This window comes from Mytilus californianus, unplaced genomic scaffold (assembly GCF_021869535.1).
Source record: "Mytilus californianus isolate M0D057914Y unplaced genomic scaffold, xbMytCali1.0.p SCAF_21, whole genome shotgun sequence".
Lineage (NCBI taxonomy): Eukaryota > Metazoa > Mollusca > Bivalvia > Mytilida > Mytilidae > Mytilus > Mytilus californianus.
The window spans coordinates 4,577,991-4,591,045 of NW_026262670.1; the positions used below are offsets into that span (position 1 = coordinate 4,577,991).

General features: G+C 34.1%; 1 protein-coding gene across 1 annotated transcript in view; it reads left to right on the top strand.

Moving 5' to 3' along the window:
- Positions 1–13,055, top strand: part of LOC127731839 (uncharacterized) — a 94,626-nt gene that overhangs the window by 50,417 nt on the left and 31,154 nt on the right. Inside the window, exons 4-6 of the mRNA XM_052240685.1 lie at positions 5,043–5,114; positions 7,138–7,189; positions 11,584–11,826. Coding sequence (XP_052096645.1) covers positions 5,043–5,114; positions 7,138–7,189; positions 11,584–11,826 — 367 coding nt within the window. The remainder of the gene's footprint in view (positions 1–5,042; positions 5,115–7,137; positions 7,190–11,583; positions 11,827–13,055) is intronic.

A 13,055-nucleotide genomic window follows, 5' to 3' on the forward strand; every position in this document is an offset into this window, starting at 1 on the left:
GCCTTATTTCTTAAAAATTGTAATAGATAGATCGAAACTTAAGTAGGCAAAAATTATCAGCAAGACAAGATCTACAATTAAGACAATATAAAGGAGGTCAGATTTTGCTGATAAAGGTAGTAGGCTGTCACTCTTTATATGAGTGATTGCCAAGCCCTAAATAAAGTTTTTTTTACCCTGTTTTGTGTTATGAGCAAAAATTAAAGAAGATAGAGAGAAACTAAACAGACTAAATGATCAGCAATACAAGATCAACAAAACAGAGATTTTTCTTATGAATTCTATTCTTGTCTTTAATGTTGGAGTGTGTCCTTTGTTGAATATGCCCAAACATGAAGGAATTAGGGGCCAAAAAGAAGCATTCTTTTAGTTTCCGGACAATAACTTGTGTGTAAGTGTATGGATCTTTGGAGTAATTGCCCCAAACATGCAGGAATTAGGGGTAAAAAAGGGGACAAAAACAAGCATTTTTCTAGTTTCCAGACAATAACTTGTGTTTAAGTGTATGGATCTCTCTAAAATTGTGCTGCAAGGTTCCATAATACAAAGGGAAGACTGGGATTGAGTTTGGGGGTAATTGCTCCGGGGAGGGGGGGGGGGGGGGGGATTTTTCCCAATTTTTTTAAGGGGTTCATATTTTTTTTTTAAAGTTTCAAGAAGAAATCTTCAAATCTTCAATTGCACAGTATTGCGCAATAGATTTTTGTCGAGCCTGCGACTTTTGTCGCAGAAAGCTCGACATAGGGATAGTGATCCGGCGGCGGCGTTAGCTAACTTCTTAAAAGCTTTATATTTTAGAAGGTGGAAGACCTGGATGCTTCATACTTTGTATAAAGATGCCTCATGTTACGAAGTTTCCGTCAGTCACAAGTCCAATGTCCTTGACCTCATTTTCATGGTTCAGCGACTACTTGAAAAAAAAGTTCAGATTTTTGGGAATGTTAAATTCTCTCTTATTATAAGTAATAGGATAACTATATTTGGTATGTGCGTACCTTGCAAGGTCCTCATGCCCGTCAGATAGTTTTCACTTGACCTCGACCTCATTTCATGGATCAGTGAACAAGGTTAAGTTTTCGTGGTCAAGTCCATATCTGAGATACTATAAGCAATAGGTCTACTATATTTGATGTATGTAATGATAGTAAGGGGTACATGTCCAACTGGCAGGTGTCATCTGACCTTGACCTCATTTTCATGGTTCAGTGGTCATAGTTTAGTTTTTGTGTTTTGGTCTGTTTTTCTAATACTGTATGCAATAGGTCAACTATATTTGGTGTATGGAAATATTTTACGATGTACATGTCAGTCTGGCATGTTTTATTTGACCTTGACCTCATTTTCAAGGTTCATTGCTAAATGTTAAGTTTTTGTGTTTTGGTCTGTTTTCCTAATACTATATGCAGTAGGTCAACTATATTTGGTGTATGGAAATATTTAATGATGTACATGTCAGTCTGGCAGGTTTTATTTTACCTTGACCTCATTTTCATGGTTCATTGCTTGTTACATTTTTGTGTTTTGGTCTGTTTTTCTTACACTTTAAGCAATAGGTCAATTATATTTGGTGTATGGAATGATTGAAAGGTGTACATGTCTAACTGGCAGGTGTCATTTGACCTTGACCTCATTTTCATGGTTCAGTGGTCAAAGTTAAGATTTTGAGTTTTGGTCTTTTTTTCTAATACTATATGCAAAAGGTCAACTATATTTGGTGTATGGAAGTATTTTATGATCTTTATGTCGGTCGCGCAGTTTTTATTTGACCTTGACCTCATTTTCACAGTTCATTGCTCAGTGTAAAGTTTTTTGTGTTTTGGTCTGTTTTTCTTAAACTATAAGCAATAGGTCAACTATATTTGTTGTATGGAAGAATTGTTAGCTGTACATGCCTGCCTGGCATGGTTCATCTGACCTTGACCTCATTTCCATGGTTCATTGTTCAATGTTTAGTTTTCTTGGTTAATGTTAAGTTTATGTGACAGTTGTAAGAAAGCTTTATATTTAGGACTATCAACATAATATCAATGATTAGTAAAGAAGGCGAGACATTTCAGCGTGTGCACTCTTGTTAAGATCTTTGACCACATTTTTTTGGGTCAGAAACCTATATTATGTCAAAAATTTGATCACAATCCAAATTTAGTCGGTATCAGGCTTGAATATTGTGTCAAAATTTGCCCAAACTGTTCAACGTTCGACCTCTGCAATCTTATCAGGCTGCGCTCAGCGAAGCATTTGACTTTTTTTTAAAAACACTCTTACATTCTTACATTGACTTATGAATCTTTAATATCTAAATTTTTCTGATGAAATTACTCTTCTCATGAAAACATTCTAGTCAAGAAGCAAATATGGCAGTGAATATATTTCTTTAAAACAATTAAAAACTGTATAGTCATTTCTTGTTCCAGTATTTAATATAATACCATAATTTTATGTCATAAATTGAATAATGACACTATGTTATAGTTTCAGTTTTGGTTAAACAGTATTTTTATCTGAAAATGCCTGTTCATTTCATGTTAATTTTCAGTGTGTGTTGTTTAAATTTGTTTTCTTCACAAGAATCTTGGTTTTTTCAACTGCTTGTTTTAACTTTATTTTGGCTGATAAAATAAAATATTTTACCTACTGACCGACCCTTCAGTCTGAAGGTACAGTCAGAAAACTGCAAACAAACATATTTTTAAGGTTGGCCAGAGTATACCGTTATAGAAGGGGAATTGATAGGGTATACATATATAGGAGGATGTGGATAGGGTATACAGATATAGGAGGGTGTGGATAGGGTATATACAGATATAGGAGGGTGTGGATAGGGTATACAAATATAGGAGGGTGTGGATAGGGTATATACAGATATAGGAGGGTGTGGATAGGGTGTACAGATATAGAAGGGTGTGGATAGGGTATACAGATATAGGAGGGTGTGGATAGGGTATACAGATATAGGAGAATGTGGATAGGGTATACAGATATAGGAGGATGTGGATAGGGTATACAGATATAGGAGGATGTGGATAGGGTATACAGATATAGGAAGGTGTGGATAGGGTATACAGATGTAGGATGTTGTGGATAGGGTATATACAGATATAGGAGGGTGTGGATGGGGTATATACAGATATAGGAGGGTGTGGATGTGGTATACAGATATATGAGGGAGTGGATTTTGTTTACAGATATAGGAGGGTGTGGATAAGGTATACATATATAGGAGGGTGTGGATTTTGTTTACAGATATAGGAGGGCGTGGATAGGGTATACAGATATAAAAGGGTGTGGATTTTGTTTACAGATATAGGAGGTTGTGGATAGGGTATACAGATATAAGAGGGTGTGGATGGCGTATACAGATAAAGGAGGGTGTGGATGAGGTTTACAGATAAAAGAGGGCATGGATGGGGTTTACATACATAGGAGGGTGTGGCCGGGGTATACAGATATAGGAGGATGTGGATTTTGTTTACAGATATAGGAGGGTGTGGATAGGATATACAGATATAGGAGGCTGTGGATTTTGTTTACAGATATAGGAGGCTGTGGATAGGGTATACAGATATAGGAGGGCGTGGATAGGGTATACAGATATAGGAGGCTGTGGATTTTGTTTACAGATATAGGAGGGTGTGGATAGGATATACAGATATAGGAGGCTGTGGATTTTGTTTACAGATATAGGAGGCTGTGGATAGGGTATACAGATATAGGAGGGCGTGGATAGGGTATACAGATATAGGAGGCTGTGGATTTTGTTTACAGATATAGGAGGGCGTGGATAGGGTATACAGATATAGGATGGTGTGGATTTTGTTTACAGATATAGGAGGGTGTGGATAGGATATACAGATATAGGAGGGTGTGGATAGGGTATACAGATATAGGAGGCTGTGGATTTTGTTTACAGATATAGGAGGCTGTGGATAGGATATACAGATATAGGATGGTGATGATGGGGTATACAGATATAGGATGATGTGGATAGGGTATACAGATATTGGAGGATGTGGAAGGGGTATACATTTATAGGAGGTTGTGGATGGGGTATACAGATGTAGGAGGGTGTGGATGGGGTATACAGATATAGGCGGGTGTGGGTGGGGTATACAGATTAAGGAGGGTTAGAATGGGGTATACAGATATAGGAGGGTGTGGATGGGGTATACAGATTTAGGAGGATGTGGATGGGGTATACGGGATGTGGATGGGGTATACAGATATAGGAGGGTGTGGATGGTGTATACATATATAGGAGTGTGTGGATGGGATATACAGACATAGGAGGGTTCGGATGGAGTATACAGATATAGGATGGCATGGATGGAATATACAGATATAGAAGGGTGTGGATGGGGTATACAGATATAAGAGGGTGTGGATGGGCTATACAGATATAGGAGGGTGTGGATGGGTATACAGATATAGGAGAGTGTGGATGGGGTATACTGACATAAATGGGTGTGGATGGGGTACACAGATATAGAAGGGTGTGGGGAGTACTGATATAGGAGGGTAGAGTAGGAAATTCAGAATAGAAGATGGTTTGGAAGGCAGTTCATAAAATAATGACTGGAAGAAACAAAACATAAGGAATGGAGAGAAATGGGCAAAGCTGTTAATTGATAGAAAATAATGGGCTGCAAAAATATAAAGAACTGTGAATAATATGTCCAAAAAATTAAAAAAAATAGCTAAAAATGTAGACCTCTCCAAAGTCCCACACCCTTATGAAGACATTTATCAATCTTCAAACTGCAAAGAAAATTACAAGAACCAAATGTTGACAGATAGAGCTTTTATTCATATGCTTTAAAAAAAGAGTTAAAAACCTATTTAAAGTCATCAAATAATTCTTTTGAAAAATAATCTGAATGTTGTCTCATCAGTTGTAGTTAATAGACGAAAATAATATGGTTAGCATCTGTAAAATAAAACACCACCCAGCTGTTACTGGTCCTATTAATTGTAAGATATGTGTTACAGAAGTCTTCTTTGTTATTAACAGATAAAAGCAATATAAAGATGAATCTGTATTTCAGGGTAAGACTCCATACGATTTAGCAGCAGAAGAAGAAGAGGGGCAGTATAAAGAAGTGATGGAATACTTACAGGTACATGTGGTGTTGAATTACAAATGCTTACAATTGGAACAAATCAATTGCAAAATAATTTACAAAACATGAAGGAATAAGAAATCAAATGCCACAAAACCAAGATACTCCAGGAGAGTAAACATTTAACATTCTTAAGTCCAACTAAAAATTTCAAATTCTAATACAATTTATTCGTTATCAAGATTGCGATTTAACAACATAAAATATTTGAGGCGCTAAATTCCATGCTTTACCAGCCTGTAACTAAGCTAAGCTGCCATTTCGAATTCAGGAATTTATTGGTATGTGATTTCTTCAATAATAAACAAACTGTACAGGAAGTGTGTACTTATATCATTTATGAGATTCTTACACTGACAGTATGTCTTAAATTGAATACTTTGTTGTCCCCTGCACGATGGTGAATGGTTTTACAGGAAGTGTGTACTTTTATTATTTATGAGATTTTTTACACAATATGTCAATAATTGAATACTTTGTTGTCCCCTGCACAGCAGTGATAGTTGTTCTGGATTATCATAATTATAATTGCGTAGTCGTAAACATATATCTTGTGTGTTTCAAAGCACTTTTTTATTTGGTGTTACTATGGAATATTTTAGAAACTTTAGGTTACATGGTTACAAAAGCTTGCACACAGTCAAAAAAGGGGTAATAGGTTAACTCCCAGTGATAAAATTGACAGATTTTGTAAGACCGGCAAAAATTTTGTAGGACTGACATATAATCTTACTTTGTCAGTCCCATGACTGACAGGTCAAAAAATTTTTCTCATATTCTGGTTGTTTGTTATTTTTGGGATGGTTTTTTTACGTCATGCTTATTGTTTTGATACAACAATATAAAGGTGTAACTATTTTGCTATAATGAAGATAAACAGGTCCATTTGTGATATTTATCATCCTAGAGTCACCTTTTGCATCATATTCAACTGTTTGTATGCAGATGAGATCAATATTTGATCATTTATTGGTCCACACTATATTATACCATGTCATGATGCAGTTTGATTTTGATTTTTTTGAAGAAATTTTGCTTGAATCGCTGTAGATGTCCTCTTACATTATACTAGATTTTTCTCAAACTATTAAACTGATTATGACAAAACTTGATAGTAATGCTTTAAACGACCAGTATTATAAAGGAAAAAAAATCACATTCAGTTTATACAACAACAAAGTCTTTAGGTGTAATACCACCAAATCATAGTACGTCACATCCGCTTGCTTACAAAAAAGGGTAAAAAAATAGTCCCTTGCTTTTGACAGTTTTAAGAAATTAATCCTACATTTAATTGCATTAAAAAATTTCTGAGTCATAAACATGTATCTTTGGTGTTTCAAAGCCACATTCTTTTTTATGCCCCACCTAGGGGCATTATGTTTTCTTGTCTGTGTGTCCATTCTTTCGCCTGTCTGTCTGTCCCGCTTCAGGTTAAAGTTTTTATTTAAGGAAGATTTTGGTGAAGTTGAAGTCGAATTAACTTGAAACTTAGTACACATGTTCCCTATGATATGATCTTTCTAATTTTAATGGCAAATAGAGTTTTGACCACAATTTCACGGTCCACTGAACATAGAAAATGATAGTGCGAGTGGGGCATCTGTGTACTATGGCCACACTCTTGTTTTATTTGATGTTTCTATAGAATATTTTGGAAACTTAAGGTTACATGGTTACTAAAGCTTGTACATAAGAAAACAAGGGGTGAACATTTAATTGGTTAACTTCCAGTGATGGTTATTGTCCAAAAGCTTTTCTGGATTTACCTTCTAAGGAACGCTCAAAGCCAAATATTTGAAAGCGGAGGATATATAAAGTTCAAAGGTACATTCACAATAAACTTGCAAATAAATAAAAAGTAAATTCAAAAACAACCTGTACACTTAAGCTTTAAGCTATATCTCTCTATTACTCTGGGCCACACATTTGTGTGAAAAATATGATTTTTTTTTTCGATATGTATATATTATATAATGTGAAGCATTGTACTAGTGCATATTCCTCATTTTTTTTTCAGTCTGTTATGTCCGAGAAATCTTCAGGTGTGACTGTTGGACTAGAGAAAGAAGGTATTTTTTTAACTTTATATCATTATATCATATACATATATCAACGCTGGGCTTCCAAAATGCTGTATATGACTTTTTTTGCTGAAACTACCCTGAAATATTTGTTTGGTTGCCGCCCCTGAATTATTAATTGTAAGGAAATTTGGCAGTTTTTGTCGAGCCTGCGACTTTTGTCGCAGAAAGCTTGACATAGGGATAGTGATGGCAGCGGCGTTAACTTACTACTTAAAAACTGTATATTATAGAAGGTAGAAGACCTGGATACTTCATACTTTGTATACAGATGCCTTATGATATGAATTTCCGTCTGTCATATGTTCATTGTCCTTGACCTCATTTTCATGGTTCAGTGACTACTTGAAAAAAAAGTTCAGATATTTTGTAATGTTAATTTCTCTCTTATTATGAGTAATTGGATAACTATATTTGGTATGTGCATACCTTGCAAGGTCCTCATGCCTGTCAGACAGTTTTCACTTTGCCTCGACCTGATTGTGGATCAGTGAACAAGGTTAAGTTTTCGTAGTCAAGTCCATATATCAGATACTATAAGCTGTAGGTCTACTATATTTGGTATATGGAATGATTGTAAGGTGTACATGTCCAACTGGTAGGTGTCATCTGACCTTGACCTCATTTTCATGGTTCAGTGGTCAAAGTTAAGTTTTTGAGTTTTGGTGTTTTTTTCTAATACTATAGGCAATAGGTCAACTATATTTGGTGTATGGAAATTTTTATGATGTACATGTCAGTCTCACAGGTTTAATTTGACCTTGACCTCATTTTCACGGTTCATTGCTCTATGTTTAATTTTTGTGTTTTGGTCTGTATTTCTTAAACTTTAAGCAAAAGGTCAACTATATTTGTTGTATGGAAGGATTGTAAGGTGTATATGTCTGTCTGGCAGGTATCATCTGACCTTGACCTCATTTTCTTGGTTCATTGGTCAATGTTAAGTTTTCATGGTTAAGTTTGTTTCTTAGATACAATAAGCAATAGGTCAACTATATTTAATGCATTAATTGATTGTAAGGTGTACATGTCTGTCTGGCATGGTTCATCTGACCTTGACCTCATTTTCATGGTTCATTGGTCAATGTTAAGTTTTCTTGGTTAAGACTGTTTCTTAGAAACTATAAGCAATAGGTCAACTATGTTTGGTCTATTGAATGATTGTAAGGTGAACATGTATTTCTCGTTTGGTTTATCTGACCTTGACCTCATTTTCTTGGATCATGTTAAGTTTATGTGTTACTTGTAGTAAAACTTTATATTTATGACTATCAACATAAAATCAATGGTTAGTAAAGAAGGCGAGACATTTCAGCGTGTGCACTCTTGTTCTAATACTGTATGCAAAAGGTCAACTATATTTGGTGTATGGAAATATTTTACGATGGATGTGTCAGTCTGGCAGGTTTTATTTGACCTTGACCTCATTTTCACGGTTCATTGCTCTATGTTAATTTTTTTGTGTTTTGGTCTGTATTTCTTAAACTTTAAGCAAAAGGTCAACTATATTTGTTGTATGGAAGGATTGTAAGGTGTATATGTCTGTCTGGCAGGTATCATCTGACCTTGACCTCATTTTCTTGGTTCATTGGTCAATGTTAAGTTTTCATGGTTAAGTTTGTTTCTTAGATACTATAAGCAATAGGTCAACTATATTTAATGCATAAATTGATTGTAAGGTGTACATGTCTGTCTGGCATGGTTCATCTGACCCTGACCTCATTTTCATGGTTGGTCAATGTTAAGTTTTCTTGGTTAAGACTGTTTCTTAGAAACTATAAGCAATAGGTCAACTATGTTTGGTTTATTGAATGTGGTAAGGTGTGCATGTATTTCTCGTTTGATTTATCTGACCTTGACCTCATTTTCTTGGATCATGTTAAGTTTATGTGTTACTTGTAGTAAAACTTTATATTTAGGACTATCAACATAAAATCAATGGTTAGTAAAGAAGGCGAGACATTTCAGCGTGTGCACTCTTGTTCTAATACTGTATGCAAAAGGACAACTATATTTGGTGTATGGAAATATTTTACGATGGATGTGTCAGTCTGGCAGGTTTTATTTGACCTTGACCTCATTTTCACGGTTCATTGCTCTATGTTAAATATTTGTGTTTTGGTCTGTATTTCTTAAACTTTAAGCAAAAGGTCAACTATATTTGTTGTATGGAAGGATTGTAAGGTGTATATGTCTGTCTGGCAGGTATCATCTGACCTTGACCTCATTTTCTTGGTTCATTGCTCAATGTTCAGTTTTCCTGGTTACCTTCGTTTCTTAGATACAATAAGCAATAGTTCAACTATATTTGATGCATGGAATGATTGTAAGGTGTACATGTCTGTCTGGCATGGTTCATCTGACCTTGACTTCATTTTCATGGTTCATTGGTCAATATAGAATTTCCATGGTTTGGTCTGTTTCTTGTATACTATAAGCAAAGGTCATCTATATTCTGTGTATGGAATGAGTCTATTAAAGGTGTACATGTATTTTTTTCGGCTTGGTTTATCTTACCTTGACCTCATTTTCTTGGATCATAAATGTTAATGTGATACTTTTAGTAAAACTTTATATGCAGGACTATAAACAGCAAATCAATGGTCAGTATAGTAGGCGAGACATTTCAGCGTGTGCACTCTTGTTGGTTATTATCTTGAATAGTATTGTAGATATAAATAAACTGAAAACAGCAATAATGCTCATCAAAGTAAGATCTACTAATAAGTCAACATGACCAAAATTGTCAATTGACCCTGAAGGAGTTATTGCCCTTTAAAGTCAATTTTTAACCTTTTTTGTAAATTTTTGTAATCTTTCACACAAATCTTCTCCTCTGAAACGACTTAGGCAAATTTTGTCAAGCAACATTCGGTTTTACTTGTCCACAAGCAACAAAGAAACAAAAGGTCAAATGTACGAGTCGGAATTTTTCCACATCACTGTCAGACTCTGCACGCTTGATGGACTATATATGTACACAGCGAAAATCAAAGGACGATAACTATGTTCCCAGACCTAATAGAATAAAAAAATGTGATCAATTTTGATTTAAACTTGACATGTCAGATATAAGCTTAATAAATTATAAGGCATTTCCCTAAGTGTCATGTTAATACGATATCTACTATAGACAATAATGCCATTTATGAACTTAAGGTGTTCAATTGTGAAAGAACCTCATATTTCACTTGCTTCAAACAGACTGTTAGACCATAAATACAATACATTTTGCACATTTGTTCTGTGATAATTTTCTTTTTTCTAGATAAGCCTTGAAACAAAAATAGCAATACACAAAAACCTGTCCGATTTAATATCATTAGGGTATGTAGTTTCAATAAATGTGTCTGATGATGATCTGCCTGCCATCCAAAATGGCTAAGTGATTTTGTAGCAAATTAAATCTTTGAAATTTTTCGGTTAAAATTGACCTTTGACTTTAAACTTTGTTAGGGGATTTATAATCTCAGAAACCGTTATAGTCATAGAAGTATTGGATAGTGGAAAATGTTTGTGTAATTAAGGGGCAACTTTGTTATTTTCTGACTAAAGACTTCCGATTTGACATTTCCTCAAGTGACACAAACTCCATTTACAATTTTTGAAAAGACATTATTAGGTAAAACTCTTAAACTAAATGTACTAGACTCATGGGGTCTAATACAATGGCATCTGGGACTGACTACCTTGACAAAGGTCACAACCTATATAATGAAGTGTGCTTTTGACCCTATTTTAAGTTTTTTTTGTGTGTGCTTTTAAACGCTTTTAATGCACCCTGCGTCTATTTGAATGTATATTTTACAACATGAAAATACAACTCAGTTGTTCGTGAACAATTGACATACGTAACATACATGTTATTGTTATTCAATTTTTTTAGCTAGATACATGTAAGTATAAAAATGTTTCCTGTTCAAAATTTCATCTGATCTTCAATATGACTTCCTTGTTTGATTTCCATAGATTTCTTGTAGATAACTGGACGTTACACAAACAACAATCAATCAATCCCTGTTTGACATAGACTTTTAATGATTTGTTTATGAAAAATATTGAAAACAAACTTTTAATTCAGTGAACAAATCATTATGGAACTTGGACTATTTGAATGTATGAAAGGGAAAGGAAAGACCTCTCAATTGTTCATTAACAATTGAAATTTTATTGTCATTCACTTTTCTAAGCTGATCTTCAATATGACTTCCATAGATTCCTTTTAGATACAACAACAAACAATCAAACAAACCATGATGTTTGACATAGATTTTTAATGGGTTGTTTATGACAACTATTAAAAAAAAAACTTTAAAGTCTTGGAAATTTTTTTATTTAACTTGGACTAAACGATATTTTTATAGAAAAAGTCATAATTACAGATCCAATCCACACAGAGAAAAAGTCTGCTATGTTAAACAGGTTACTTGGCAGTGGAACGTATGATTCCTATGACATGCGCTGTATGGTAACAGGCCAATTCGGGGTTGGGAAATCAAGTCTTGTCAAGCTCTTGGCAGGTGATGTCATCCCAGAAAGAAGACATCCTACCGATGGGATTTCCCTTATAGAAGGTCGCTGTGGCCTTGATGTTGAGACTAAAAGCTGGATTTATATTGATCCAGGTAGGAATACGTTCAATATTAAAACTTTTCTTTTAAATTTAAATATCTCTTTTGTATCTTCCACTTCTCTATTAGCTTCAGAATCAGGTAATCTTTATAACTTAAAAAGTTAAGCATGTAAATTACTGTACCAAATTATGTCCATAAATCCTAGCACATTAATTGGGTACTTCAATTAGCATGTTTTTTTATGAATTGACAAAATTATTATGGAATGACTTGCCATAAAGGATCTATAAATATTCAATACGAATATTCATTGCATAACTTTAAGGATGTTTGCTTGTCATGTTATGGAATTTTTGTCAGATTTTCGGAATCCTCTGGTTTTATCAATTTGAAAACCTGAAAAAAAATTTGCCCATTAACCCCCATCTTTCTTTTTATAAATCTTTTACATGATAATTATAAGTCATCTGTAAAAGTCTTTGTTGTTTTTTAATAGTTTTTGAAAACTTAAACTTGTCAATGATAAAGTTAAGAAAAATTAAGAGAGAACATTTTCCCGCCAAAATATAAATGGCTAATATCTCGAAAACAAGCACACGGACCTATTTTTTTCTCGCTCATTTGGTTCCTTTATTAATCCACTATCGATATATACTAGTGTTATGAAAAGCTTGTTATTTTGAAACTGAGTAGCGAACTTCCTTAAGATAAACTCATTGAAGTACTGTGGATTCATTTTTATTCGTGGTATACCAATTTTCGTGGGTCACAGCGAACCACGAATTTAAGAATTCAACGAAGAATAATCCCGAGAAATGTGTATGGAGTCGGATGTTTATTTCCGATTATGTTATGCAGTTCTAGTATAGTGTTGACTAGCGATAAACATTGTAACATAACACGTGTTTTTAATGAAAGAAGATACAAGTATTTTGATTAAATCAATAATAAATATATGGAATATCACTGATAATTTACTTTTTAAAATTGATTAAAACTGTTCATGGAAAATAACTGCAAGTTGTTAATTACTGTGTCATAGTTTGGTTTACTGGTGATTAAAACTCAATAGGATTAAGTACGGGGATATTTAACCAAGAATGACCAAGCGAGGATTTTGACAATTAAAAACTTTTTCAATGAATTCCTTCTTTTTTGTTTGTTTTATTATTGATCAAACCAAGGAGGTTATATGATCTCCTATATCAAAAAGAAATCAACGAATTACGTATCTGATTTTTTTTTTTTGTAATCAGCGATCCACAAATTCATGTAGACCA